Source organism: Xenopus tropicalis, chromosome 6 (genome assembly GCF_000004195.4).
Source record: "Xenopus tropicalis strain Nigerian chromosome 6, UCB_Xtro_10.0, whole genome shotgun sequence".
Classification (NCBI taxonomy): domain Eukaryota; kingdom Metazoa; phylum Chordata; class Amphibia; order Anura; family Pipidae; genus Xenopus; species Xenopus tropicalis.
The window spans coordinates 12,591,866-12,619,012 of NC_030682.2; the positions used below are offsets into that span (position 1 = coordinate 12,591,866).

At 47.3% G+C, this 27,147-nt stretch overlaps 2 protein-coding genes across 3 annotated transcripts; one reads left to right on the forward strand and one right to left on the reverse strand.

Annotated features, from left to right (window-relative positions):
* Positions 1-966: 966 nt before the first annotated feature.
* cnbd2 (cyclic nucleotide binding domain containing 2) lies at positions 967-12,570 on the forward strand. 2 transcript variants are annotated; one of them, XM_031903920.1, is made up of 14 exons: positions 968-1,890; positions 4,495-4,659; positions 5,518-5,595; positions 5,928-6,091; positions 7,501-7,657; positions 7,759-7,910; positions 8,229-8,367; positions 9,101-9,221; positions 9,617-9,713; positions 10,012-10,141; positions 10,302-10,367; positions 10,709-10,869; positions 11,434-11,644; positions 12,033-12,570. In XM_031903920.1, the coding sequence occupies exons 1-14, from the start codon at positions 1,867-1,869 to the stop codon at positions 12,153-12,155; spliced, it is 1,788 nt and encodes a 595-aa protein (XP_031759780.1). In that variant the 5' UTR covers positions 968-1,866; the 3' UTR covers positions 12,156-12,570. The 2 variants fall into 2 exon arrangements, with proteins under 2 accessions (XP_031759781.1, XP_031759780.1); XM_031903921.1 differs by lacking the exon at positions 11,434-11,644 and having other exon boundaries at positions 967-1,890; positions 12,033-12,149.
* Positions 12,571-12,576: 6 nt separating this feature from the next.
* On the reverse strand, positions 12,577-19,607 carry ccdc12 (coiled-coil domain containing 12). The gene is made up of 7 exons (NM_001103063.1): positions 19,529-19,607; positions 16,495-16,556; positions 15,583-15,662; positions 14,454-14,515; positions 14,041-14,075; positions 13,704-13,780; positions 12,577-13,070 (listed from the first exon to the last, which is right to left on the reverse strand). The coding sequence occupies exons 1-7, from the start codon at positions 19,604-19,606 to the stop codon at positions 12,991-12,993; spliced, it is 474 nt and encodes a 157-aa protein (NP_001096533.1). The 5' UTR covers position 19,607; the 3' UTR covers positions 12,577-12,990.
* Positions 19,608-27,147: the final 7,540 nt, after the last annotated feature.

Here is a 27,147-nt window from a genome sequence, read left to right on the forward strand (position 1 = left end):
ACCTGGCATAGTTTTATGGTATCTCTCTGTACAGGCTATGAGCAAACTTAGGGGGCTGTTCCTGCTGAATTGTGCTTAGTACAGGGGAATCCCTATGTGCCATAGTTTTTTGGTATCTCTCTGTACAGGCTATGAGCAAACTTAGGGGGCTGTTCCTGCTGAATTGTGCTTAGTACAGGGGAATCCCTATCCTGCCATAGTTTTATGGTATCTCTCTGTACAGGCTATGGGCAAACTTAGGGGGCTGTTCCTGCTGAATTGTGCTTAGTACAGGGAATCCCTATGCTGCCATAGTTTTATGGTATCTCTCTGTACAGGCTATGAGCAAACTTAGGGGGCTGTTCCTGCTGAATTGTGCTTAGTACAGGGGAATCCCTATGCTGCCATAGTTTTATGGTATCTCTCTGTACAGGCTATGAGCAAACTTAGGGGGCTGTTCCTGCTGAATTATGTTTTAGTATAGGGGGACATAATGTATATAGTTAGAGAGTTTATCTTTTTCTTTCCAGGATATTAGAATGCTTATAAGGTAGAAACATTGGGGTAACAGTCACCCCGCTATAGTTCCAGGGGTACCCAGGGCACAAATAAGCACTCACCCCAAATCCCCCCCTAACTGGCCTTCAGGCTGGGCCCCCTTAGCCCATAACAAGGTTACAGATATATAGAAACATTGGGGTAACAGTCACCCCGCTATAGTTCCAGGGGTACCCAGGGCACAAATAAGCACTCACCCCAAATCCCCCCTAACTGGCCTTCAGGCTGGGCCCCCTTAGCCCATAACAAGGTTACAGATATATAGAAACATTGGGGTAACAGTCACCCTGCTATAGTTCCAGGGGTACCCAGGGCACAAATAAGCACTCACCCCAAATCCCCCCCTAACTGGCCTTCAGGCTGGGCCCCCTTAGCTCATAACAAGGTTACAGATATATAGAAACATTGGGGTAACAGTCACCCCGCTATAGTTCCAGGGGTACCCAGGGCACAAATAAGCACTCACCCCAAATCCCCCCCTAACTGGCCTTCAGGCTGAGCGCCCCAACAGATTATCAAAGCACCCCGTGGGGTGAGCCCAACAGTTTGTGACCAAGTGGCCTATGCGATGGAAGCTATGCCCACATCCCACACATGAGCAATGGAAGGAGAGGAGCACAGGAACCTTGGGGTCCCCCAGTTCTCTTGTAGTTAATAGTGAAGTGGTAGTGCACATACCCTAACATTATTTCTGGGGCCACCTTTCCTTCTCATAACGTGATGTAGAATTAAAAATAATTGTTGAAAAATAATTGTTTAATCCCTTCTATGGCCCACCCATGGGCCACTATGCCATGACTTATTCTGACATCTTAAGGGGGAGTGTAACACAAGAGGAGGGCTGTGGAAGGTTCTAAAGAAGGTTGTGGTCGGGGGGGCTGAGATACAATGGCAGTATAGGTAAGACTGAACATGCTAGTAACACTTTTACAGAAAATAAAGGGAAATAAGGCACAAGGAAAATAATGATATATTTGTTTCTTAATATTGCCATTAGACATATATTTATTCACGCAGTACTATACAGAATGTATTTGGCTGAAAAAATGCCCTGCCCTGTGTGTGGATATTGTCACGTTGCTATAGATGGAACCAGTGAAGCTGGAGCAGTACAAACACATTGCTGGGTACGAGGAGTCCTCGTGGGCACTTACTATCTGTGCAGAGGAGAGAGCGCTGGGCTGATCAGGAAGTGTCAGGCTGCGGGACCTGAAGGGGCAGTTTCACTCTCCAAGGCAGTGTGCGAGCCTCATTCAGCAGGCAGGTCAGTAATGTGAGCAGGAGGCTACTGGGTCACTACCTGGGACATCACTCAGCGGAGCCCACACTATGGCGCAAGGGGCGGCACACAAGGTAAGGGGCCGGGTGGTCCAACCAACCTGCTTTTTCTTCCCATTGAAAATACCATTATTTATTCTATATTTACCTTTGCCATAGAGGGTGGTGTATAGGCTCAGAACCCACTGGTGTGGCCCAATGAATATCTGTGTGGCCCAATGAGTATCTGTGAGGCCCAATGAGTATCTGGGAGGCCCAATGAGTATCTGTGTGGCTCAATGAGTATCTGTGTGGCTCAATGAGTATCTGTGTGGCCCAATGAGCATTTGTGTGGCCCAATGAGTATCTGTGTGGCCCAATGAGTATTTGTGTGGCCCAATGAGTATCTGTGAGGCCCAATGAGTATCTGTGTGGCTCAATGAGTATCTGTGTGGCCCAATGAGTATCTGTGTGGCCCAATGAGTATCTGTGTGGCCCAATGAGTATCTGTGTGGCCCAATGAGTATCTGTGTGGCCCAATGAGTATCTGTGTGGCCCAATGAGTATTTGTGTGGCCCAATGAGTATCTGTGTGGCCCAATTAGTATTTGTGAGGCCCAATGAGTATCTGTGAGACACTAATACTGGTGCAATTTAACGCCTGCCTTTAATAAATCACAGTTTACAGAGCACGGTTTCAGGGTAGGGATGGGGACACTGCTGTGCCAGTGACATGTGGCATCAGTATTGGGCATTAGTGTCCAAATCTCTTGGCACAAATCAGTCGTGTCCATGGGCACAATCTGCCAGAGCAGGCTGAGGGGGGCTCATTGGCACAGGCGCAGGTACCTTTGGGAATAGCATTGGCGCACACTCAGTTTTGGGTCAGTTCTACACCCAGTTAGACATTTACTATGTAACTGACAGGCACTGTATGTGCTTATTCAACAGCCTAACATTGCACCCACATTGGTTCCACCATCCCTGTCCCACTGACACCCTGTTGGAGCGCAGTACTTTACACAGTGCCAGAGTGAGTTGTCCAGGGCCCACTGGGGCTGCCACCACCCAAGTCGAGAACTCTGCCCTTCACTTGGCAAACCCACTCGCCACCCCGTGCACTGTACCTCTTCCTTCTTCCTTGTGGGGGCCAAGCTGTCCAGGGGCCCTAGCCAACCTGCCAGCCTGGTGCCACTCCAGTGCACACCCCCCCCCCCCCGTAGTGCCACCGCTTGCACAGGCTCTTTCACTCATGGTGACCCCGTAGGGGTGTGGGGGTAGCGCCCACTGGAGCACCAGTGGGAAATGAGGGGCCACATTATGGGTATGAAGGAAGAGGTATGTGCTTAGCACCCCCATGGTTGTGCCCTAGGCATATGTCTCTTCCACCTTTCCTACCCTGGTGGGGGGATAGAGTGCCCAAAGAGCAGGGAGCGTGCCTAGGCGAGTGGGACCCCCCAAGGGCTGGGGACCACCGGGTTTTTTCTGGGTGTCCTCTGCCCCAGAAAGGCAGGTCAGTCACATCATCTAAAAATGACTCAGTCATCGTAATCAATTAGCTCCCTGACAGCCCTTTGTTACCATCGCAGCGGGCTGAGGGCTTAATGACAGGACGGGGACTCGTTGGGACACAGATTAATGGCTGTAATGGCTGTAAGGCTGCAGGGTGCCTACATGGGGAATCCACATAATCTGCTGCCCCTAATTACAGGGTATGCGCCACTGCCTGTAGCAATACAAAAACATTAGTGGTCAGACAAGTGCTGAAGCCCAAGTGTCACCTGTATGTAAGGAGGGCTCAGCGAGGAGCATGGTGCTGGGGTGCTGGGGTCCCGGGTTTGGTTCCTGCCAGGGCACTACCTGTGTGTCTGTATATCCTTCCCTCACTGGCACCGTCTGTAATAAAATAAAATCAGGCAAAGGTTACACTTCCCCTTGAGGATGATTCCCTGGATAGCTGAGTCAGTGTGACCTTGGCCTGTCCCCTGACCCGGCTGTGGGTTAATCAGTAGTCGGTTGCTATGGGGCCGGAGAGGAAACATTGCAGGGGATGCAGGCAGTGCCCAGAGGCTCTCTCAATCCGAGGGACACTCGTATCCATGGCAACCAGGGCCGCAGCTTGGTCACTGAGTAACCACGATCAGTTATGAGACTAGTACCTGGCAATTCTATACCTTTAATCCGTTATGGTTCATTGGGGAAATACTTACTCATTACAAACGGTTCCCAATCTGTAACACAAACACAGTCTCCCCTGGTTATTAAAGGGGTAGTTCACCTTTAAATTAACTAGTAGTATAATGCAGAGTATGCCAGTCTGGGACAATATACGATTAGTCTTCATTTTTTATTATTTGCGGTTTATGAATTATTTTACTTTTTGTTCAGCAGTTCAGGGTGGAATTTCAGGAGCTATCGGTTGCTAGAGTCCAATTTAACCTAGCAACCAGTGGTTTGAAAGAGAGACAGGAATATGAATAGAGGAAGACCTAAATAAATAAAACTGGAGCCTCACAGAGCAATAGGTTTTTGGCTGACGGGGTCAGTGACCCCCATTTCAAAAATGGAAAGAGTCTGAAGAAGGCAAATAATTCAAAAACTATACAAAATATATAATAAAGACCAAGTGAAAAGTTGCTTGGAATTGTGTGTGTGTGTATGAATGCGTTAACTCTCCCCCCTCTCTCCCGCCTGTACCCAGAGGTTCCGCAATGCGGTGCATAGGGTGGCGCTGCTACAGGCCGTCACTAAGCGCTTCATACACAGGGCAGAGGAGGCGCTGGGCTGCACCTTCTGGGGGGACGTGGGGGTCCCCAGATTTGCCTCAGGAGACGCTTCCTATAATGAAGAGGCAATGAAGGAACAGGTAAGATCTGTCCCCATAAATTATACTTCCCGCCCAACATCTGGGTTTTATAGGAAACAGATAGTTTTAGACCATGGCCCTGTTCCACCCCCCCATACCCAGTCATGCCTAGATATGCCCCTCATTTGTATCAACCCACCCACTTTCTGGCCTGCAAATTAGGCCTGTCCCACAAAAAGTATTGGTTAGTATGAGATAGATAATAAATAGATACACATACAGAGAGACTGATAGACATACAGACAGACATACAGAGAGACTGATAGAGATACAGAGAGACATACAGAGAGACTGATAGAGATACAGAGAGACATACAGAGAGACTGATAGAGATACAGAGAGACATACAGAGAGACTGATAGAGATACAGAGAGACATACAGAGAGACTGATAGAGATACAGACAGACATACAGAGAGACTGATAGAGATACAGACAGACATACAGAGAGACTGATAGAGATACAGATAGACAGACAGACAGACATACAAAGAGATACAGACAGACATACAGAGAGACTGATAGAGATACAGACAGACAGACATACAGAGAGATACAGACAGACATACAGAGAGATAAAGACAGACATACAGAGAGATACAGACAGACATACAGATAGATACAGACAGACATACAGATAGATACAGACAGACATACAGAGAGATACAGACAGACATACAGAGAGATACAGACAGACATACAGAGAGATACAGACAGACATACAGAGAGATACAGACAGACATACAGAGAGATACAGACAGACATACAGAGAGATACAGACAGACATACAGAGAGATACAGACAGACAGATTATACAGTAATATCTGTAGATATAAAGAGACTGTGGGTTCCCATGCAGGAGACCAGCAAGAAGGGGAAGAGGAAGAACAAGGGCAGTCTATCGTTTGACAGCAGTCTCTTTAAGAGCCAGTATGAGGTGAGACATTCGAGACCAACTGATCCCATGAGGTTTGTATAAAAGACTGTTTATATTTAGCCAGAAGCCCAAGGATGTTTAATAAATATAATTTACTTATTAAATGATTTTTCCTGCTGCAAATTGCTCACTCCTGCAGTGAGTCCCGGGCTGCGCTCCCTGATGTCAGCTGACTAACCTGCAGCAGTGAGCAATGGAAGTCAGGCTGTGGGCGGCCAGTAATAGCCCATTCTACTGTACAGCGCTGCGTACATAAGTAGCACTTTATAAATAAAGATATACATACACTGCACCCTGACAGCGCTGCTGAACTAACCCTCCCTCTGATGCAGTTCACCTTCCCAGAAAAGGCCATAGAGGTGGCGCTGCGCCGGCCGGAGCAGAGATCAGAGCAGGACATTCGCTTTATCCGCAGCATGATGATGGGAATTCTCAGCTTCCGGAGATACAGCAGCCAAATGCAGCTCATGTTGGCACGAGTCGTCTATTACCGGAGGTAAATACCGGAGCCGGGCAACTTATCTGCCCCATAACTGAGCATCACCAAGTGCTGAGCCTGTAATTGGCTGTTTCTGTGTGGCATTGGCTTTTACAGCACTAGAAGTGAGTTATACACCATGGGGTACAATTGCCAGTAGCAACCAATCAGCAGTTTGGTTTGAACATTCACATAAAGTTAGAAAGCAAAGATCTGATTGGTTCCTATGGGCAACTTCACCGGTGATGTCGGCTTAAACACTATAATAAATATCCCCCATGTCTGTGCAGACAGCACCGATAACCCACAGCGATGGTGCTTCCCTCTACCACAAATCCAAGTCAGTGTTTCAAAGTAATTCTTACCCCAATGGGTAACTGAATGAAATCTCCTCCATTTATGTCTCTGTACTTCCTGATTCTGGGCTGCTCTCTTTCCTATGGTCAAGGAGAGGCTGGTTCGACACTAATTCACTGAAAGAAGGGCTATTCCATTGCAATCATCTTTGTGGGGAGTTTTAAGCAGGCTGATGGAAATTTAGGCCCCCAGGCAGCCAGAGATCAGTGCATTGGGAAAACCCGGGGCAGCTCTTTCCATTGCATTTCAGCCCCATTTGCAAGAAGACCATGAGAAAGAGAGCAGCAACAGGGGGGAGGCGAAAGTAACGAAGATAAGAGCTTTGTGCTGGGAGGAATCTTGGAACTGCCAAATTAGTCCAGTTATCAAATATAGACTTACCCTTTAGGGCCATGGCAGACGGGGAGATTAGTCGCCTGCGTCAAATCTCCCTTGCCACGGGCGATGTCCCCGAAATGCCATCCCACCGGCTAGAATGTAAATCGCCGGTGGGATGGTATACGCGGCGCCGAAATCGCAAAAGTTTCCTCTCAAGGCAACTTTGGCGATTTCAGCAAATCACTGTGCCCTTAGGGTGAAGACACACGGAGCAACTAGTAGCAGCTACTTTTTCATGGCTACTAAACACCAAAAAATCCCCTGCCATAGACAATACTGAGAATTGCCTCTGCTAAAACAGAATAAGACTGTTATCAGTAAAGGTCCCCATACACGGGCCATTTCTAGCTGCCGATATGGGACCCGTAGACCGTTTCGGCAGCTAATCGGGCCGTGTATGGGCACTACCGATGGGCCTGCCCGACCAATATCTGGCCTGAAATTGGGCAGATCTCGTTAGGGCAGGTTAGCAAATCTAGTCGGATCGGGGACCATAGGTAGGGGATATCGGGAGAAGATCTGCTCACTTGGCGACATCGCCAAGCGAGTGGACCTGCCCATGTATGGGGACCTTAAATGATCAACATTGCCTATTTTAGTAGCCACAACAAGTAGCTGCTACTAGTAGCTCTGTGTGTCTTCACCCTTAAGCTTAAAGACCCTGTAAAACAACACCCTGCATGATTCTCTAGGTTTGGACGGGGCAGAGTCATTGTGCGAAAGGGACACCGAGGGGACAGCTTCTACTTTGTGTTTTCTGGGGTCATTGCTGTAACCCAGGACGTGGACGGCAGCAGCGCCCTTTTGGATCCAGAACCCATCCTGCTTCACAAGGGGGCCAGCTTTGGGGTATGAATATAGCATTAACCTCTGTAAATATACAGCCACTCCCATCTGTGGCCCTATGAGAAGCATGAAAGCTAAGCACCATACTCTCTGCATTTCTGTAGGAAGTAGCGTTGCTGAAGGACCTGAGGAGAAACGCAACAGTGGTCTGCATGGAGGAGACCGAGTTCCTGGTGGTGGACAGGATGGAATTCTTCGAGAACAAGCTGGACCAAGAGCTTCAGAAGGAGCTAAAATACAGGTTCCAGCACTTCAGGTAGATGAGCCGCCCAGCTGGCATTCAGGGCTTTATGATCCAACCTCATTGGGTGTTTATGGGGGTAGCCTTCCCTGACCTACAGAGGTCACTTCATTGGGAAAACCCAGGCAGCTCATTTAAGTGACAGCTACACCCACTGCCTGAGCAGCCCAGGAACAGGGAGGTCAGAGAATCATCGCTGTGTTTGGTAACTACTCCGCTAGTAGGCAGACTGACTTACCTGTCCCAGTGGGGGACAAAAGGGGAAGGTTAACCTTGATTTTCTTCTCCCAGGTTATTACAAAACCCAAGTGTCAAAGAAACCTTTTCTCCTAGATCCCTGGACCTGTTTTCCAGTTGGTCCGATAAATCTCTAGAGACCTTGGCCGATCACTGCAAGGCCGAGGAATGTCATCATAGCCAAGTTATGGTGAAAGACACACACGAGACCAAAAACATCATCTTTGTCACAAAGGTAACTTTTTGCCCAGTCACCCAAGAGGAAGCAACGCTGAGAGATCAGCTCTCCTCTTGGTTCTTCTGGATTTCCCATGCGTGGTTCTTAACTTGGCCAAATGGACGCTCATTCAACCATGATTAAAATTATTGGCCATAAGCCAATGTACAAGGAACCCAACTAAAGTTTCAGATAACTGCATTGTAATTGATTAGCCAAAATGGAAATCAGAGTTAGCCAGCTGCTTGCTGGCCACTGATATTTTTGAGGGCAACTTGAAATTGTTGAGGTTGGATGCAACTGATTGGTCAGAAATCAGTTTGGTCAGGAAGCTTGGTCAGATTAGAGGACTATAGCCTAGCTGGACATCCTGGAAATCAGGGTTTTGCCCTAGACACTGGACCACTGCCTGCCTCTACCTTTACCAAATGGTTTGCGCCAATCATTGATCTCTGCTGCCATATAAAGGCAAGTGTTTTTTTTTATGCAGGAACCTGTTGGCCACCCCCTAAACCTGCCTCCCTAGGCACGGGCTCTTGGGTGTCTATATAAAAATACAGCCCAGCTGAAAATCACTATTTCGTCCTATCCGTGCCTCTTACTCAGCCAAACAATGCTAATGGCCGACATATGCCATACAGCTTGCTCAGTTGGCCAGTTCTTTGTTGGCAGTTACCAGCTCGGTAGGAACAGTATGTGCCTTTGCCTTTACTCTGTGAATTGTACTGAAGTCCTTGTGTTCTGTACCCAGGGGCGCTGCGAGGTCCTGCGATTGGTGCATCTCAGCCAATGCCCTTCCTTTCTGAAGTGGATCAAGCAACACGAAGCTCACACTGGCAAACCCATCCTGGGCCCCCACCACAGTGAAATAGGTGAGATTTACAAATAAAGGGGCATTTAAACCCCTGATATTTTTGACATTCAGTGTGAGGACATTGTTTACTGCCCCCAGAGAACCTTTGTTTAAACCAGTCAACAAGAGCTTCCATATTTGTAATGCCTTGTCCATTATTTGGATAACAACAAAATGGCAACTTAGTGATCCAAGGACTGGGGCACAACCATCCCATAGACAAGTTACTGAGAAATGGAGAGAAGGTGTAAGGGAAGTGGAGTTAAAGACAAAGGGGGAGAATCATGGAAAAAAAAAACAACAGGGGGGAATGCAGAATGCATTGGAGGGAGTTATATACTGGTAAATGGACCCACAGTGCCATTAACTGGATCCCAGAGGATGGGAATACACATCTCCTTGTTCTCACTCCAGGGAAGTCTCATCGAGGCAGCAGGTTTCATGGAACCTCCTTCAGTCAGAGAGAAGAACCAAACCTCACTGCACAGAATGGAGACATCTCAGACAAGAGGTGAGTCCCCCAGGGACCATCTGAAATTATTTCCTTTGGGTTTTAATAAAAAATCCTTTATTGGTTCCTTGCTTCCCTGAAAGGCTACCAGTGATTGACCTTCCTGTGGCCTCTTGTTCACCGTGAGTGCAATGAATGGGGCTTGTAATGAACATACTTTTTGCCCTAAACAGAACAAAATTAGAAATAAAAAGGTAAGTCCCATTCTGACTTCCTGGTTTGTACGAGCCCTGGGCACTTGCCAACCTCTTCAACTGTATTCTGTCTGGTTAATAGTGAATTTCCCATCTGATTACAGACCCCCTTCCATGGAGGACAGAGCCATACACAGAGTGCTTACTGATGCCTCGGGGAACCTGGACTTACCTAGAAGCCTTATGGCCGGAGTCTACCTGCGTATTGATACCATCCACCCGGGCCAGTATTTTGTAAGGTTCATTGTCTGCTGCCATTCCAGTTACTCTGTTTATCTCTCTATAGTCTTCTACTACTGGGCCTGAAATGAATCACACTAGGAATTAGACATGAGATTGAAGGTGCCTGAGAGCTTTACTATTATTTATTATAATGTCAGATATCATTTTGCAGAGAGGAGTGGATGTGGATTACATTGAATCCTGTTTAGAGCGAGACAGCCGGCCGATTCATGAACCGGTGAGTAGTAAAGCCGTATAGGGTACAGCAAGCCGACCTGAAATGTAGCATGAACGTACCATATGTACAGAGAGATAAATGGGGTAGAAAGAAGAAGGATAAGGAATGGTTGCAGCGTAGGAGTACGGCAGTATGGCAGCAGGGGGGGACAGAGGCGAATGGAAATAAATCACTAACATACTAGGCCTTACTAAAGCCTTATGGGCCATGGGGTTACATTTGTACTGGGGCCCTATGTGTGTGTAAATAATGAGCATGTAGTGCAGGTATATAGGGAATAATGATTAACCAGGGTGTTACACATCATCAATATAATAAAATCACTGATAATCCCATTACAGAGCCTGACGTGCCTGTCCAACTTATATCACAAAGACCCCCGGTCAATGGTGATTATCAGCCAGGGGGCAGAGGTGATTCGCGTCAAACTGGACAAGTTCTCAGAACTGAGCGACCTTGTCACCCTGAAGAAACTGAAGGAGGACATTCTCCCATATCCCAGGTGAGTAGGAGCCAATCTCGTCTGTACAGGGCAGGCAATAACATGGTCCCCCTGCTTTGGTGCATTTATTATGGCCCCCTTAATGAAGGTTAATGAAAACATTGCTGTAGGTTCTAGCTAATCAGAGACTTGCCGCAAAGCAAAGAGCATTAGCCCCGGCCCAATCCAGCATCAGAGGGGCCCCTGCCCTGCTGCATTAGCCCCAAGTTGTCTAAATCCAGTCCTGCTGCCCAGCTCCATGCATTAGGGTTATCCTTTATACAGGATTTGTGGGTTAAGACAGCTGAACCTATAACTTATAGCCAAGAAGGCAATAATTGGAAATAAATACAGTCTGTCGTTCATGTGTTAGTGACTAGGAGAAGCTTTTGGGGGGGGGGGGGGGGGCAGGTTTTAATTAGAAGTAGAACAGTGATGAGAGTGCTGCCCAGATCAGCTAAGCAGAGCTGTTTATTGCATGCAGACCTGAGCGACTAAGGAAGGCTTAATGGTATATTCATATATTGACCCAGCAGGGGGTCTCATTCTGCCTGTGTGACTCATGTTCCCCCCCCCCCCCTGCAGTGACAATGAGCTGTGCCGGATCTTCCTGGAACAGAACCGCTGGAAGATTTTCAAGGAAGATCTCGTCACTACTCTGAGCTCAGCTCCAAGTCCCAGCCATAATGTCTACCCCAAGCGGAACAGGTCCCGCACAGAAGCGGGGCACAAAAGCCACACAGCAGACAGGAGGGGGATCCTGCAGCTGGGGAGAGGCAAGCCAAGCAACATCAAGGTGCATATCTCCCAGAATTGCTATAGCAACTGAATCTACATGTAGCAATGTTGTATATGTATAAGGACACCTAGATCAAGCCAACTGAGGCTGATGGGAGTTGTAGTCCAGCCTGAAGGTGCCACATGCCTTAGGTTGCCCAGTTAAAGGGACACTACCATGGGCCAACAATATCTGTAATGGTTTGTACCACTTATCCACTGAATGGTGGGAATCCCTGCACTACATACCATGGTTGCTCAGGAGACTTTCCTACTTCATATGGGGCCCTGGGGAGTTGACCCTGTTTGGACCCCCTGACAGCAGGAAGCAAAACAAGGGGCCAGAATGCCGTATCCATTATACAGACAGAAAACGGACTTTACCGGTATCTCTCTCTCTCCTACAGATTTGGACCACTCCAGTGATGGAAAATGTATCCGACCCAGGGACCGAGCAAGACCAGTCCCCGATCCGGCTCATTCACGGCATCGATATTCCAAAGCTTTGTGGGAAGCGAATCATGTGGTGATGCTCAGGGCATAAGCCATGTCTGATGGCCATAGGATGTCACCCCCAAATAACTAGAAGGCACTCTGATTGGCCACTCGCTTGCAGGCAGACTGTCCCTAGTACTGGCTAGCGCCCAGCAATGCAGATGGGAATGCGGTGTTGCTCACTAATGAACGTGGCGCCACTTACTGGTGCCTAAGTAGGAAGCCCAGGTTACTATGCACACAGTACATTTGTATTTATATATGTAAGTTGGACTTATTACTTCCCTAGGCCACAGTTTCCCCCACGTTTCGGGCCCAATAGAAAGCTCCACCAGTGCCATAGTAACAAATCATAGGACTCTGATCTGCAATTATTATTATTATATTATTATTTTAATACTAATTCACAATAAAACGTTCAGCCCTTGCTCTATACTAAGGGAGACGGAACGCAGGTTTGTGTGGGTTTTTAACTGTTTATTAAAAAATGTAAGAAAATCTTAAACATCTCCCTTCCCCTTAAACATTATACAAATAACTCTATTGCTCAAAATGAAAGGGGCACATTCAAGGCTACAAATGCAACTCCTTCCTCACACAACTGAAGGTGACAATGGTTCCCTCTAGCACCCAAAGAGCTAACACCCAGCTGTGCACTGCTTTCCTTTGCACCTACCATTCTGCCAGATGGTCAGTTGGAACCAAGACTTGAAGCCCTACCTGACCATGGGAAAGAGAGCAGCACTGCAGTACAGAGGCCTGTACCTGGGGGGTAAGTACTGAGTGGTACTTGGATTCAGTGAAATCTCATTTGCACCTCTTTGTACCACAAATTAGGTGCTTCAGTCCTTTTTCCACTACACGGGGGGTTTAGTCTGAATCTTCATCCTCTTGATTTGCTGATCCCACCGCTGTAGCCAAGTCGTCTTCCTGTCCTTTTAACCGCTCCCCTGTAAGACAGAATAGAACCTTCAGCACCATATTCTGCAATGGGGACCAACCAGAAGCCAACGGCCAGGCAATGCTCAGGGCAGGGATGTTCTGATTCCATATTATACCAAACAGGAGAGTGGAAGGCAGTGCCACAGTCTAGGAGACTTATACATTAAGGTAGTGCATAACAGAATCCCTGTATAGACGCAGTCATGTCACTGCAGGAAACAATCTGTCTCTGCCATGTTATTACACATGTTCAATGGCCAACATCATATAAGGCAGAAACCTGAGAAGGGGTCCCTTCCACCCACTGGGCACCCCCGGGCTCCCTATGTCTATGAAGCAATGCGACCAGGGTGCATATTTACAGAGCCAGTGGCTCTAGGGAACCTGGGCCACATACTGGGTAAAATGTAAAAAGAAATGGCCCCCAGCAGCCATTGTAACCATTCATGGGGCCCTGGGAAGCAAAATGTAGTTATGTTATCCAAGGCACAAATTGTCCTACTTTGTACAAGACCCTATGAGCCCAAGTGGATCCCTGATGGGGGCAACTGCCCAGCTCACTGTGTTCCACTAGCAAAAGCCTCTCGTGTGAACAAGCAGAGACTGGCTGCGTTACTAAGGGTTGAACCCACAGGACTTACTTATCAGCTCGGCAATGGCTCTTTGGGTTCTTTTCTCCAGCTTTTCCAGCTTCTTGGCTACATCTCTCTTAAGATCCCTGGGAATAAAAAGGAGAATGTCTATTCAAGGCAAATTATACCCTACATTCTTTGGAATGCCCAATAAAATATAGAAATTAATTTCCTTAAATATAAATAGCACCACTGCCAACTAATCAAAATGGGCATACAGCAATACAGTGTAGAAGTTTACTAAGCACTGCAGGAGGGACAGTGCGAATGCTGCCATACTACCCCTGTGTTTGGAAAATAGTAAATACCATGCTGCAGATCAGGTGGCAGCGTGACATGTACGTACCAGTCTGGTTTCCTGGGAGCTAAGTTGGCCAAGTCCTGTAGAGATAAAAACATAAAAAGGTGAGACCCCCAAACAACAAAGACCAGTCAAGCTTAAGGGTGAAGACACACGGAGCTACTTAGTAGCAGCTACTTGTCACGCCTACTAAACGCCAGAAAATCCCCTGCCATAGACAATACTGAGAATTGCCTCTGCTAAAACACACAATTATCAGTAAACTATCAGCATTGTCTGTTTCTGTAGCTGTGACAAGTAGCTGCTACTAGTAGCTCTGTGTGTCTTCACTCTAAGGTGTAGTCATATCAGTGGAAGTAAGCAGCTACAACTTCTAGGTTCCAGAGATTTTGAACTTTTGTGCCGTTAGGGATGAAATGAACAACTTATTGCCCAAGGACAAAACAAAGTGTACTTACTACTTCCTCAATGATTGGTTCTGGCTTGGCTGCTTCAAGCTGTTCCTTCACCTTCTCTTCCACTAGAGGGTGCAATGACACAGGGTTAGATTAGGAAAATGCATATTATAGACTTCAATGCTGTCACGCTATTATCTGTCTTAAAGGGATACTGCCATGAAATATGTATGTACCAACTTCCTTCTGGGGTCTCTAAATGCCAGGTACTTAGATAATCTGTTCAGTGGGCCCTTGGCTTTCATATTTAGGATGTTTTTTCTTGGTACCTAATGTTCTGTGGGAGATAATTGGAAGCTTTGGGGCGATTTTCAGGTATTTTTGGAAAGCATTGCGACTCCGGAGTTTGGAGTAGAAAGACATGGGTGCCCATTTTTGATTTGCCCGGGGGGGGGGGGGTCTAGAATTTTCAAACATTTTTGTAGAAACCGTTAAGTTTAAAAAAGCATTGCTGTTTGGTAAAAGACATTATTACCCATTTTGGTTTTGGTAGAATGGGTACTTTTAAAGATCAGAAATCTCTATAAAACGATACATATCAGGTATTGGCGTGTTTGGGAGACATGAGGCTTTCTGAATCAGTTGAAATTAAGTCCATAAAACAAAATATGTTTCTGGCATAAATCTCTGTATCATGAAAAATATCAGTTTTCTTTTTCTTTTGTATTTAGAGCTCTAAATCTTGTTCCAGGAGTGGAAATACACAAAAACTCAGGCAGATTTAAAGCTCCAGGTCTTCTGAAAAAAGAAAACAAAGACAACAAGGTTTTCCTAGGTAAACTCAACCCCCCCCCCCAGGAAATGCCCCTAAAGTGAGAGAAATTGTGCAGGTGTTTAAAGAGTTAAATATAAAAACATCTGTACTTTCTAAAAACAGATTACAATGCAGGATTCTGCTGGAGAAGCTCTATTAACTGATGGGTTGTTTTTTTTTTTAAACATGGCTTCCCATGACAGTATTCCCTACACAGGTAATGATCCGGACCCAAGGGCAGATAGGGCTGCACTCACAACTTGCCAATTCACTGCTAAATGACAATAACAATAAAGTACCTTCTGGCCCATCATCCATAATATGATACATGTATAGCCCCCAGTGGGATATATATGATTTAGTGGAAAGATAACCCACCTGAGATTGGCTTGGCCTGTGGTACCTGCCGCTCCTTCAGATCATCATCCTGGGGGGTGTAATTCCTCAGCTTCAGCTCCCTAAGGAACAACAGGGATAAGGATTTCATATTCCAGTGCCTGGGGGTTATCAGTGTCCCATCTATACAACCAATCCCTAGGCCCAATCATTGGGGCATACTGTAATATGACTGCCGAGGGGCTCATTCATGGGCTCAGCTGCTTGGGGGGGAACACATCAAACACAGCAAAGTAAACAACAACGCCCTGCGGTGCCCAATGCATATTAAAGGGAACGACAAACTGCTAGAGAAGCCAATTAGTACAGTATATTATATATATTCTGTTACAGTACAGTGAGTAGTGCATCACATTCCTGGTTATACACAGATACCACTGATTGTTCTCTGATCATGGAAATTATACACGCTGCACTATCATGTGACATCCACCCCACGTTAAGTCAATTACGCTTTGTTTGTACTAACGAGCAAGCAATTGCCCCCTTAGCAGGGGAGCTGAATGAGGAGTCAGTGAAACATTCCCATGGGGCCGTGCAAAATCAATTACTGACAGTATTTATCCAAAACCGGATACAGAGCCGGTTTGGTAAGTGCAATCTAACACCATGGCAGGCAAGAGACTTATGGGTAATGGCACTCACAGAGATAGTAAGTTTTTTATTTAACGTGGCCTAACCACATGGCTTCAAGGCACCCATAATCACCCTCCATTGGTTCCTATGGGAATCAGCAATCACTGTGGGCATACAGGCTTTATTCAAAGTTACATTAAAACCTCTCCATAACCCCTACACGTTTCATGCCCTGGGGCACTTAGTCAGGGGCTATGGAAATCACCTGGAAAAACAAGCGGCGGCAGTTAGTGGTTAGAGAGGGAGAAATGTACTTACCTGTGTGGTTCTTCCTCCTCTCCCACGCGCATCTTATTCTCAGGCTCCCCTTCATCTTTCTGCTGCAAATGGAATGGAGACAATGTTACAGCCCCATAGACTGACTTACTGGCTAAAGGGGAGCTGGTTGTATATGAACTGTAAGGGAGCATCACTGGGTGCTACATGGGATCCACTGTGTAATGATCCATACGTGGCAGTAGCTCAGTGGGTGATGGGTTCACTCCATACAAACACTCATACCAAATCTCTGATCAGTCACATATAAAAGGAAACTGCTTAGCATTACTTCTCCCACCGGTCGCACATACACCTGGCCACTAGATGGCACTGTTCCACAGATACCTACCACTGGTATTTAACTCATTGATGTAACTGAACCCTATATACAAGCACCATTAGGACATAAATATGATGGTATGATGTATGACAGGAACTACCCCTACCCTGGGGTACTTGAGTCCATTTTCCATTCAGAACTTGGGCCCAGAGTTCTGAGCAGCTCAGGAGCAGAAAGTACAGAGAACTTAGATCTCTAAGAATCAATAAGGGGGACTGGGTCCCCCAGTGGCTAATGTCCTTGGGGTGAAGCCTGTATGTATTTTAACCCCTTCAGTCCTGCAGGACCTCACACAATAACTAATAACTGACCCCACTGGGTTATAAGGAGCCGTTACATCTGCAAACGAGCCGCACGTTGTATTCCCAAGAACTGGTTTGTGTTGCACCATGACACAAGCGGGCAGCAGAGTAACGTGACACCCGGCTGATCACTATCTGATGCCCTTGTACAATGCCACAAGCTGCTTCCGTGGGACACGGGGATTGTGGGACATGAGAATCAGGCACAAAACAGGCAACACAAGGGCTCTGGGAGGATAAATAGAGCCCCCCCCCCCTGTGCCACGTGTAGCAACACAAAGCCTCATTCAGTAATAACCCGGGGCAGCTTTACCCTCTGCGTGCCAGCCAGCTGTATTATTTATATATTATTTCTGTAACACTCATAAACGTGCAAATGTTTCCAAAATAAACAGCATTCCTGCGGGGGTGGGGGGGGGGGGAAATGCTTTTATGGAAACAAATATTTTCGCTGCTGACTTCCCATTCTTGCTCTGCAGTTCCTATTTGACAATACAGAAGTAGAATAAGTGGGAGGTCATGGCTCATTTAGTTGCTATGGGCTAAAGAATCTGGTGGAAACTGCCCCCCCCCCCTTTCCCACAAATGCCCCCCCCCCCCATACATGCACTGGAAAGGCAGAGCTGCTCTGCACTGGTTGGTAGCCACCCTGTCCCCTGTCTGGCCACTTGATTTCCTCTCCCTCACTCCCTGGCCACAAGAACGAGGGCTGGGAGCCGGTCTGTTCCCTGCTCTAAATACACATGCTCCGGGGGGTTGCCATTTACTGTGACAGGAAGCCAAGTGGCCAAACATGGCAGCCAGCAAGTTACTTTCCAGTTCAGGTATAGGGGAGCAGGGCAGTTGTGGGAATAATGGTGTGCAGTCATAGGGTTACATTTGGGGATATTTTGATTCAAGGGCAACTAAAACTAAAAGTATAACGATGTCATTTACTGCCCTTTCAATTTATTGGGTAACAAATAGTGACTTGTGCAAATCTTAAATACCCATAATCCCTGTGAAAATGGCGCCAAAATGTCCCACAATGCCTGTGAAAATGGCGCCAAAATGTCCCACGCCTGTGAAAATGACCCAAAACGAGCATACATGTTCAGATCCGCTCATTTGGGCAATATCAGGCTCATTTGGGCAATATCAGGCTCATTTGGTCCCGAGGGCCAAACAACTGAATTACAACAACAGGAATAGGAGCCCATGGAACAAGGATCACATCAACGAGCCAATGTGCTCCCCTAATCAGACCTGCCCAATCAACACCTGGCTGGTTTTCGGGCAGATATTGATCGGGGGGACGTGGGGGGGGGGAGTTGACAGATAAGCTGCCATAAATGTCTACAGGACTCAAACTGGCAGCTTATATCTGCCCATGTATAGCCACCGTAACAATGTAATACAGCAGGGACAGCACCCCCTGTAGGAGGGCATTAGTCAGGGCACAAAGATAGCTGCTTCTGTATAGTGAGGGCAATACAGACTTTTCATTGAGACAATGAGTCTCCTATCAAAGCTGCCCAGCTCTCTGGCCTACATCTCCCATCATCCTCTAAGGGTGAAGACACACAGAGCTATTAGTAGCAGCTACTTGTCGCGGCTACTAAAATAGACAATGCTGATCATTTACTGATAATTGTCTCTGTGTGTTTTAGAAGAGGCAATTCTCAGTATTGTCTATGGCAGTGATCCCCAACCAGTGGCTCAGGGGCAACATGTTGCTCCCCAACCCCTTGGATGTTGCTCTCAGTGCCCCCAAACCAGGGAGTTATTTTTGAATTCCTGACTTGGGGGCAAGTTTTGGTTGAATAAAAACAAGATTTCCTACCAAATAAAGCCCCTGTAAGCTGATAGGGTGCATAGAGGCTGCCTAATAGGCAATCACAGCCCTTATTTGGCTCCTCCATGAACTTTTATGGTGCTTGTGTTGCTCCCCAAGTCTTTTTACATTTGACTGTGGCTCCCGAGTAAGAAAGGTTGGGGAAAAAGTAGCTGCTACTAAGTAGCCCAGTGTGTGTTCCCCCTAACAGTCTAAGCCCCGTTGTGTCTGTCTCACAGCTATAAAGCTACAATAAGAATGTTGATAGATAAAAGGTTCCGGTGCCAGGGCCCTGCCAGCACTGGGAAAGCCAGTAACAGCCCATCCAGTAGCGGAAGTTCCCGGACCCCTAATGCGGGGGAGTGAGTCCCATACACAGAGCAGCCCTACCCATGCAGAATGGCACAGCCGGAGGGCTACACGCTGTACATCCCTGAGGAACAGAATAATGTACATCCGAGTCCCACAGAGAGAAGGGAACGCAGCTTCACTGGCCGGCCGGCCTTACCCCTCCCCATACCTATACACCAGTACACACCAGTATATCCCAGCTCCCTCAATATAACTCGCCCTCCATACCCGTTTGTTCCGTAGCTCTTTCAGCCGCTCTTTCCTTCGCAAAGCTTCCACTTCCAACCTCCCCACGCTTCCCTCCATCTTCCCACAATGCTCTGCGGCCTGTCCTAGCAACAGCCAATCAGGAAGCGCTAGCCGGCCAGTAGGAACGCGAAACGTCACCAGTCGCCAGCCCACGCTAATCGACAGCCGAAGGATCTCCGCATCAATCTTCTAAGGACGGAGCGGTATAGCGAGGGGGAAGCAATGGAACGCAGAGCGCATCGATAATTTCCCGTCAGGTTATAGGATGCGATGATGATGGTTATTATTAACACGTATTTCTGATATCTAATAGAAATCTGATTGTACGGAAGCACTAGCAGTCTAATGAATGTGTCAGCAGCAAGAATGAAAGTACACTTTGCCCCCTCAGCATTTACCTCCTTTTTATTCCCACACCTTGTGTCTCAACCCTTTCTCTTTTAGATTGTAAGCTCTATTGGGCAGGGCTCTTGTATCGGTTATTGGTTGCTTCATATGTTACTCTGTATGTCCAATGTATGTAACTAACTTTATATTAATCATGCTGTGTAGAAAGTGGAATAAAACATTACCAGTGAGGTTGCTCATAGCAGCCAATCAGATGCTTTGCTTTGGTTTTCTAACTGTTGTAATCTAATTGCTGATTGGATGCCATGGGCAACATCACCTGTAATGCTTCACTCCACTTTTTACACAGTATGATCATACCTCCCAACATTTGAAAAACAAAGAGCAGCAAATTTTTGGCCACGCCCACTTTTGTGACCACGCCCCAATTAACACACCCCATTGATTTCTAAAAATACTTGTTTTATATAGTTGAAATGGTGGGATCAGATGCAAATGTGCTATTCCCTCATACTGTACTACCTAAGGAAGCCCACAGAACCCCCCCATACACAGTACCCTTTATATAAAGTACCCTTTATACACAGAGCCCCCCCATATACAGTACCCCCCATACACAGTACCCTTTATATACAGTACCCTTTATACACAGAGCCCCCCCATATACAGTACCCCCATACACAGTACCCTTTATATACAATACCCTTTATACACAGAGCCCCCCCATACACAGTGCCCTTCATACAGAGCCCCCCCATACACAGTACCCTTTATACACAGTGCCCCCCCATACACAGAGGCCCCCCAAACACAGAGGCCCCCCCATACACAGAGCCCCCCATACACAGTGCCCCCCCAAACACAGTGCCCCCCCATACACAGAGGCCCCCCAAACACAGAGGCCCCCTAAACACAGAGGCCCCCTAAACACAGAGCCCCCCATACACAGAGCCCCCCATACACAGAGGCCCACCATACACAGAGGCCCCCCATACACAGAGGCCCCCCAAACACAGAGGACCCCCATACACAGAGGCCCACCATACACAGAGTCCCCCCATACACAGAGGCCCCCCAAACACAGAGGCCCCCCATACACAGAGGCCCCCCATACACAGTGCCCCCCCAAATACAGTGCCCCCCCAAACACAGTGCCCACCATACACAGAGCCCCCTATACACAGAGGCCCCCCAAACACAGAGGCCCCCCCCAAACACAGAGGCCCCCATACACAGAGCCCCCATATGCGCTCCGACTCCTTGCGCTGCTTCTCTCCTGTGGCTCCTTCGGCGGCGCTCCCTGGCCCTTTTATAAGGTTGCGCCCCGTGTGTACGTGTGACGTCATTACGCACGGGCGCAACCTTATAAAAGGGCCAGGGAGCGCCGCCGAAGGAGCCACAGGAGAGAAGCAGCGCAAGGAGTCGGAGCGCTCATCCCGCTGTCACGGATCCTTCTATGAATGTCCCGCATTTTCGTAATCTATTACGAAAATGCGGGACATTCAGGGAACTATCCGGGACAGCGGAACGAGCTATAGAAAGCGGGACTGTTCTGCTTAAAGCGTGACAGTTGGGGGGTATGGTATGATAAATATGCCATACAGCGCTGCAGAATATGTTGGTGCTTTATAAATAAATGTTAATAATAATTCATGATTCTGTTCCCTTGTGCCAAATATCTAAAATTCAGGGTTTTTGGTCTGTTAATGTTTTAGTATAAGAGAGCCATTGATGTCAATGGAGAAATTATCACTAATCCCTGATCAAAGCCTTGGGGCAGGTATTTAGTGCTGATCAGCCCCCCCCCCACACCTACATATACATGTGAGGAATTTACTAGCGGCGCCTTTATAGCACCCAATTTGCACTCTGTTTAGTCTTTCTTAACAGGAGGGGGTGAGACAAAAGGGGAGGCAGGTGTAACAGCTGGAAAGTAGAATTGCTCAAGTTGTGCCTATGGCAGAGGTAGGTGGCTGTGTTATGGCAGCAGCTGGGGGGGGGGGGGGAGATATCCATGTCAGTAAAACACTTGCACACTTGCTGCATTAAACATATACATTCTTTCCCCCAGAGAAGCCAGGACCCACCCTCACCTTATCTCAGGTGTGCCAAGGAGCCGTGTCCCCGGGCCGTACCCCATTCATGTTAGTGTTTGCGTCACCAATACAGCCTTACGCACCCCTGTGTGACTCACCCCCACCCCTGACATTATACCTCACACCTTTTCCTATTACAGAAGCTGATGGGTGGGGGTAGCGTATAACCCTTCCCTTGCCATAGCTAGTTACTCACTGCCCCTGCATTACAGTATATATATATATATACAGTGCACACAAACATCCCTTATAATCCAATGTAAATAAAAAGCCACACCTGCAGGTGCAAGAATTTGCGAAATAAAAAACATACACAGTATAATACACACCTTAATAAGCATAACCAGACGCCTGAATTGCTTAAATAAAACTTTAAAGACAGAGTTAAATTACAGACTGCTCGTTAACTTCATCAGTGCAATTATAACAATCGGGTTTACCATAGAATAAATACCAACCACGTCACAATTTGGAAAATACAACGTACACAGGCTACCTATCCAGCCTGTGCTCTCGGCCATGACGCTCGGTCTCCTATTGACTAACACTGAATTCTCCTGCAACTGCATTTGTCAGGCCATAAATCCTTGGAAATGCATCAGAACCCTGGCACAAGTGCTTGCAAGTCTATGGAGGGCATTTCAGCGCACTTTGTCATGTTACTACATTCTAGGGTTGCCACCTTTGCTGGAAAAAATACTTCCTATATTTTTACATTTTTCCCTATTAATAACATTGGCATCAAGCATAATTTATACTGACCACTTGGCAGTCCCCCTGCAGTGACTTGTCATTGGGATTAAACCAAAATCACAAACAGACCTTGGGTATTTCATCTAGAAATTATGTGTAGGAATCTGCATGAATACCAGCCCTGGGTATGAACCAGACTGGTACCTTGTGGAGGCGCAGAACTCATTGGTAAAGGCTGAAGCCATGTTGAAACATTACCAAAGAGTTCACACTGGGGGTGCTCATCTACAAAACTTCATGTCTGACCTAAAGGTCCCCCAAGGGTTTATCTGTTACCCTCTATGGTCAACTGGACACAGGCTGGAGAGTATTTAAGGAGATACATACGATATGTCCACCATAGGGGTTACATTGCCAAACCTGCCCAATTCCCAAAGTTACCCATATCCATATATATCATTCAGGCCATCATATATTATTATTACTATTTATATAGTGATTTCATTTGACGCGGTGCTCTACAGAGTGACGGGATACAAACACAAGACCAAACAATTAACCTATACATATATTTCCAAAAATGCTTTACAGATGCAGTCGGATATTGTTAGGGGGAGGTTCTAACATACAGGTACTAGTTATCATTTTGTTACAATATTACTGGTACATATCCAGCTCAACCCTGAATGGAGAAAAATATGTCCCTGGCCATAACCTCATTCACATTGTTTTATTATATATATATTTATTTATTTAACCTATAGAAGCTCCCCATCTATGATGCAGAACTAAATCTGTAATGCTCGGCTTTCTGGGGCACATCCGACACCTCCAGCTGGGAAAATAACCAGGCTTGGAAAGAGGGAATCAGCGGGAAAGTAATGATGAGTAATGGTGTCAATGCAGCCAAAGCGTGGAACTGCCATGTATATTGGTAGTAGCTTTACTTATCAGTAGTGCTATGTGTAAATGGCTGAGCTGTGTGTTTAATATTATTTTTATTATTATTATTATTAATAATATATACCATTTAGCAGTGACACTGCCAATAGATATACCTCTGTACTGGCATGGTGCCTCCTTCTCCAAACTGTTGAGCAGAGGACAATGACAAAGGCAGTAACTATAGGGGGAGCAGCCCCCTCGACTGCGTGGGAATCCGGTGAGGACAGGCAGGGGGAGGATTATAGCTCACACAAGTGCAGCCTCATCATAGGTCACAACCAAGTGTGTGGAACAGGGGGGACCCAATAAACAATTTTTGTCTGGAGAAGCAGTGACCGATATTGATGTGCATGACCAAACTTGATCCCAGAATCTGTACGTCCTGTTCCTGTGCTGCTCTCCTTCCCATGCCATAGGCTAATGTGGGGGGGGGGGGGGCAAGGAAGAAAGCTTGTGTTATAGCTTAGTAAGACCAATATGGAGGGGCAGTGCTACCAGCAGAGGTGGTATCTGTAGCTGCCAATGCAGGTAAGTGACTAATGGCCTTTCAGTCAGCCTAATGGCTGTGCTACTCTCAGGCCAAACAGGTTTGTAATGGAATACATCGTTTAGCTGATCAATGCCCCCCAGCTTTGCCCTAGGCACATACCTACCTTACCTACCCCTAGCTCTGGCCCTGTGTAATATTAAAGGCAGCGGCACCCTCTCTCTCACCCCACCCTCTCACCCCATCAGCAGCCCTGATTAAAGGGGATGTAATTCCCCAAAAAAATATTTATTGGAAATGTAAGTTTACAGCAATAGAAAAGAACAGACAGACACTGCTTTCAGTAGCAATGATATTGGCACATAACTATATAATCAGTGAAAATGTGTAACAAATAGAGACTGGGAAGTTGCTTAGAATGATCATTTCTTTACTAGGCAACATTGTATTTATGGGTTTCCATCCCAGTCAGTACCAAGGTCAGACAAGGAAAGCCTCCCGCATCCCACCCCTAATCTCCCCTAGCATCTCTACCCAGCAGGATAAATAAGGGTCTTATCTTCTTTATTACAAAAACACAGAACAAAAATAGTGCAACTGGTTATCAGCCCCCAGCAGATTCTGAGCATGAAATGTGAGAACCAGAGAAGATGAGGAGTTCTGCCCCCGTGTTATGCTTCACACTCTGCCCATGGAGCAAAATACGAGACTTCCCTGATCTAATGGCCGTCACGGGCCAAGGAGAAGCTCAGGGATCACTGGGAATGTGGGAATTATCCCCAACGTTTGCTCCAATCACACTATAATCTAATACCAACCTTCCGACATGTGTTAATCAATAAGTGGGACCCATCCACCCGAACAGGCTACACCCAGTTATATCATAACACTGTCTGACCTGAAACTCCACCCACTTTCTGATTAAACCTGCCCCTTTGAGGGTCAGCTGTTTGGGGCTGACTTGCCTTATCTGGGACTACAGGTGTCTAATCTAAAGGGAGAACAAGGATTCACCTGTCTGCTCCAACTCCGCGTTACTGGGTCATTGCTTTAACACCCATAAAATAAGATCAGATGTTCTAGTTACTAGATACTGTAGTAGTATAACTGTAACCCCCACTAGCAGAGGGAGTGATTGGTGCAGGCATGGACTGGGGATCTGTGGGTTCAGGCAAATGCCAGGGGGGCTGTAAGGTGTCACAGACAGTCACTATTTATTGGGCTGGGGGGGGCTGTTTGTGCCTCTGGGTACTGGGAATGCCAGGGGGGCTGTAAGGTGCCACAGACAGTCACTATTTATTGGGCTGGGGGGGCTGTTTGTGCCTCTGGGCCCTGGGAATGCCAGGGGGGCTGTAAGGTGCCACAGACAGTCACTATTTATTGGGCTGGGGGGGCTGTTTGTGCCTCTGGGTACTGGGAATGCCAGGGGGGCTGTAAGGTGCCACAGACACTCACTATTTATTGGGCTGGGGGGGCTGTTTGTGCCTCTGGGCCCTGGGAATGCCAGGTGGGCTGTAAGGTGCCACAGAGAGTCACTATTTATTGGGCTGGGGGGGCTGTTTGTGCCTCTGGGTACTGGGAATGCCAGGGGGGCTGTAAGGTGCCACAGACACTCACTATTTATTGGGCTGGGGGGGCTGTTTGTGCCTCTGGGTACTGGGAATGCCAGGGGGACTGTAAGGTGCCACAGACACTCACTATTTATTGGGCTGGGGGGGCTGTTTGTGCCTCTGGGTACTGGGAATGCCAGGGGGACTGTAAGGTGCCACAGACAGTCACTATTTATTGGGCTGGGGGGGCTGTTTGTGCTTCTGGGTACTGGGAATGCCAGGGGGACTGTAAGGTGCCACAGACACTCACTATTTATTGGGCTGGGGGGGCTGTTTGTGCTTCTGGGTACTGGGAATGCCAGGGGGGCTGTAAGGTGCCACAGACACTCACTATTTATTGGGCTGGAGGGGGCTGTTTGTGCCTCTGGGTACTGGGAATGCCGGGGGGGCTGTAAGGTGCCACAGACAGTCACTATTTATTGGGCTGGGGGGGGCTGTTTGTGCCTCTGGGTACTGGGAATGCCAGGGGGGCTGTAAGGTGCCACAGACAGTCACTATTTATTGGGCTGGGGGGGGGGGCTGTTTGTGCATCTGGGTACTGGGAATGCCAGGGGGGCTGTAAGGTACCACAGACAGTCACTATTTATTGGGCTGGGGGGGCTGTTTGTTCCTCTGGGTACTGGGAATGCCAGGGGGACTGTAAGGTGCCACAGACAGTCACTATTTATTGGGCTGGGGGGGCTGTTTGTGCCTCTGGGTACTGGGAATGCCAGGGGGGCTGTAAGGTGCCACAGACAGTCACTATTTATTGGGCTGGGGGGGCTGTTTGGGCCTCTGGGTACTGGGAATGCCAGGACCTATATTGAATCCCAACCCAGAGCTGGGTTGGGGGGACACTAGAATGTGCATTGGAGTAACTAATCCCTATTGGTTGCTGGTACACAGGGATCCCAGCTCACCCCCATGCACTCACAGGTAAGGGGGTCAATAAGTTGCAAAGAAGTTGCACCCCAGGCTGTAGGGATGGATTTGCCTGACTGCTGACTTACAATAAAAAGTATTTTAGAGCAGTTAAAAGCTTTAAGCTTAACAAATGCTTGGCAGCTAATTATATTTTAGGTTTACTTTCCCTTTAAACCCCCTGCTGAACAGTATTTGCGAAGGCGCTAGCCCGGCTCATTCTCTGCTGATGGAGGGGGAACATTTTCTTTCCTGTGTTTTACCAACGATGCAAAATATAGAAATGTCTTTCCATGCAGGTTCTGAGCCCTGACTATACAAGGTCAGCTAGGAGCAGCGCATAGGAACCCTTCCCCATGGGGCACGGATTCCACTTACAGTTTTACAGTTATTTGTCTTTTTTTTCTTTTTTTTTTCGTAACCTGGAATTTCAAATTATATCTGGTTGCTGGGGTCAGCGCCCTAAGCCTCCAGAAAAAGATATCATTGTGGCACAGATCTGATCCCCATTGTAAGCAG

Coding starts and splice junctions, on each gene's coding strand:
- cnbd2 (XM_031903920.1), top strand. CDS start 1,867: ATGGCGCAAGGGGCGGCACACAAG. Junction 4,660..5,517: donor AAGAGGCAATGAAGGAACAG/GTAAGATCTGTC, acceptor GTTCCCATGCAG/GAGACCAGCAAGAAGGGGAA. Junction 10,142..10,301: donor TCCACCCGGGCCAGTATTTT/GTAAGGTTCATT, acceptor ATCATTTTGCAG/AGAGGAGTGGATGTGGATTA.
- ccdc12 (NM_001103063.1), bottom strand. CDS start 19,606: ATGGAGGGAAGCGTGGGGAGGTTGGAAGTGGAAGCTTTGCGAAGGAAA. Junction 16,557..19,528: donor AAGAGCTACGGAACAAACGG/GTATGGAGGGCG, acceptor TTCCATTTGCAG/CAGAAAGATGAAGGGGAGCC. Junction 13,071..13,703: donor AGCCATTGCCGAGCTGATAA/GTAAGTCCTGTG, acceptor TCTGTCTTACAG/GGGAGCGGTTAAAAGGACAG.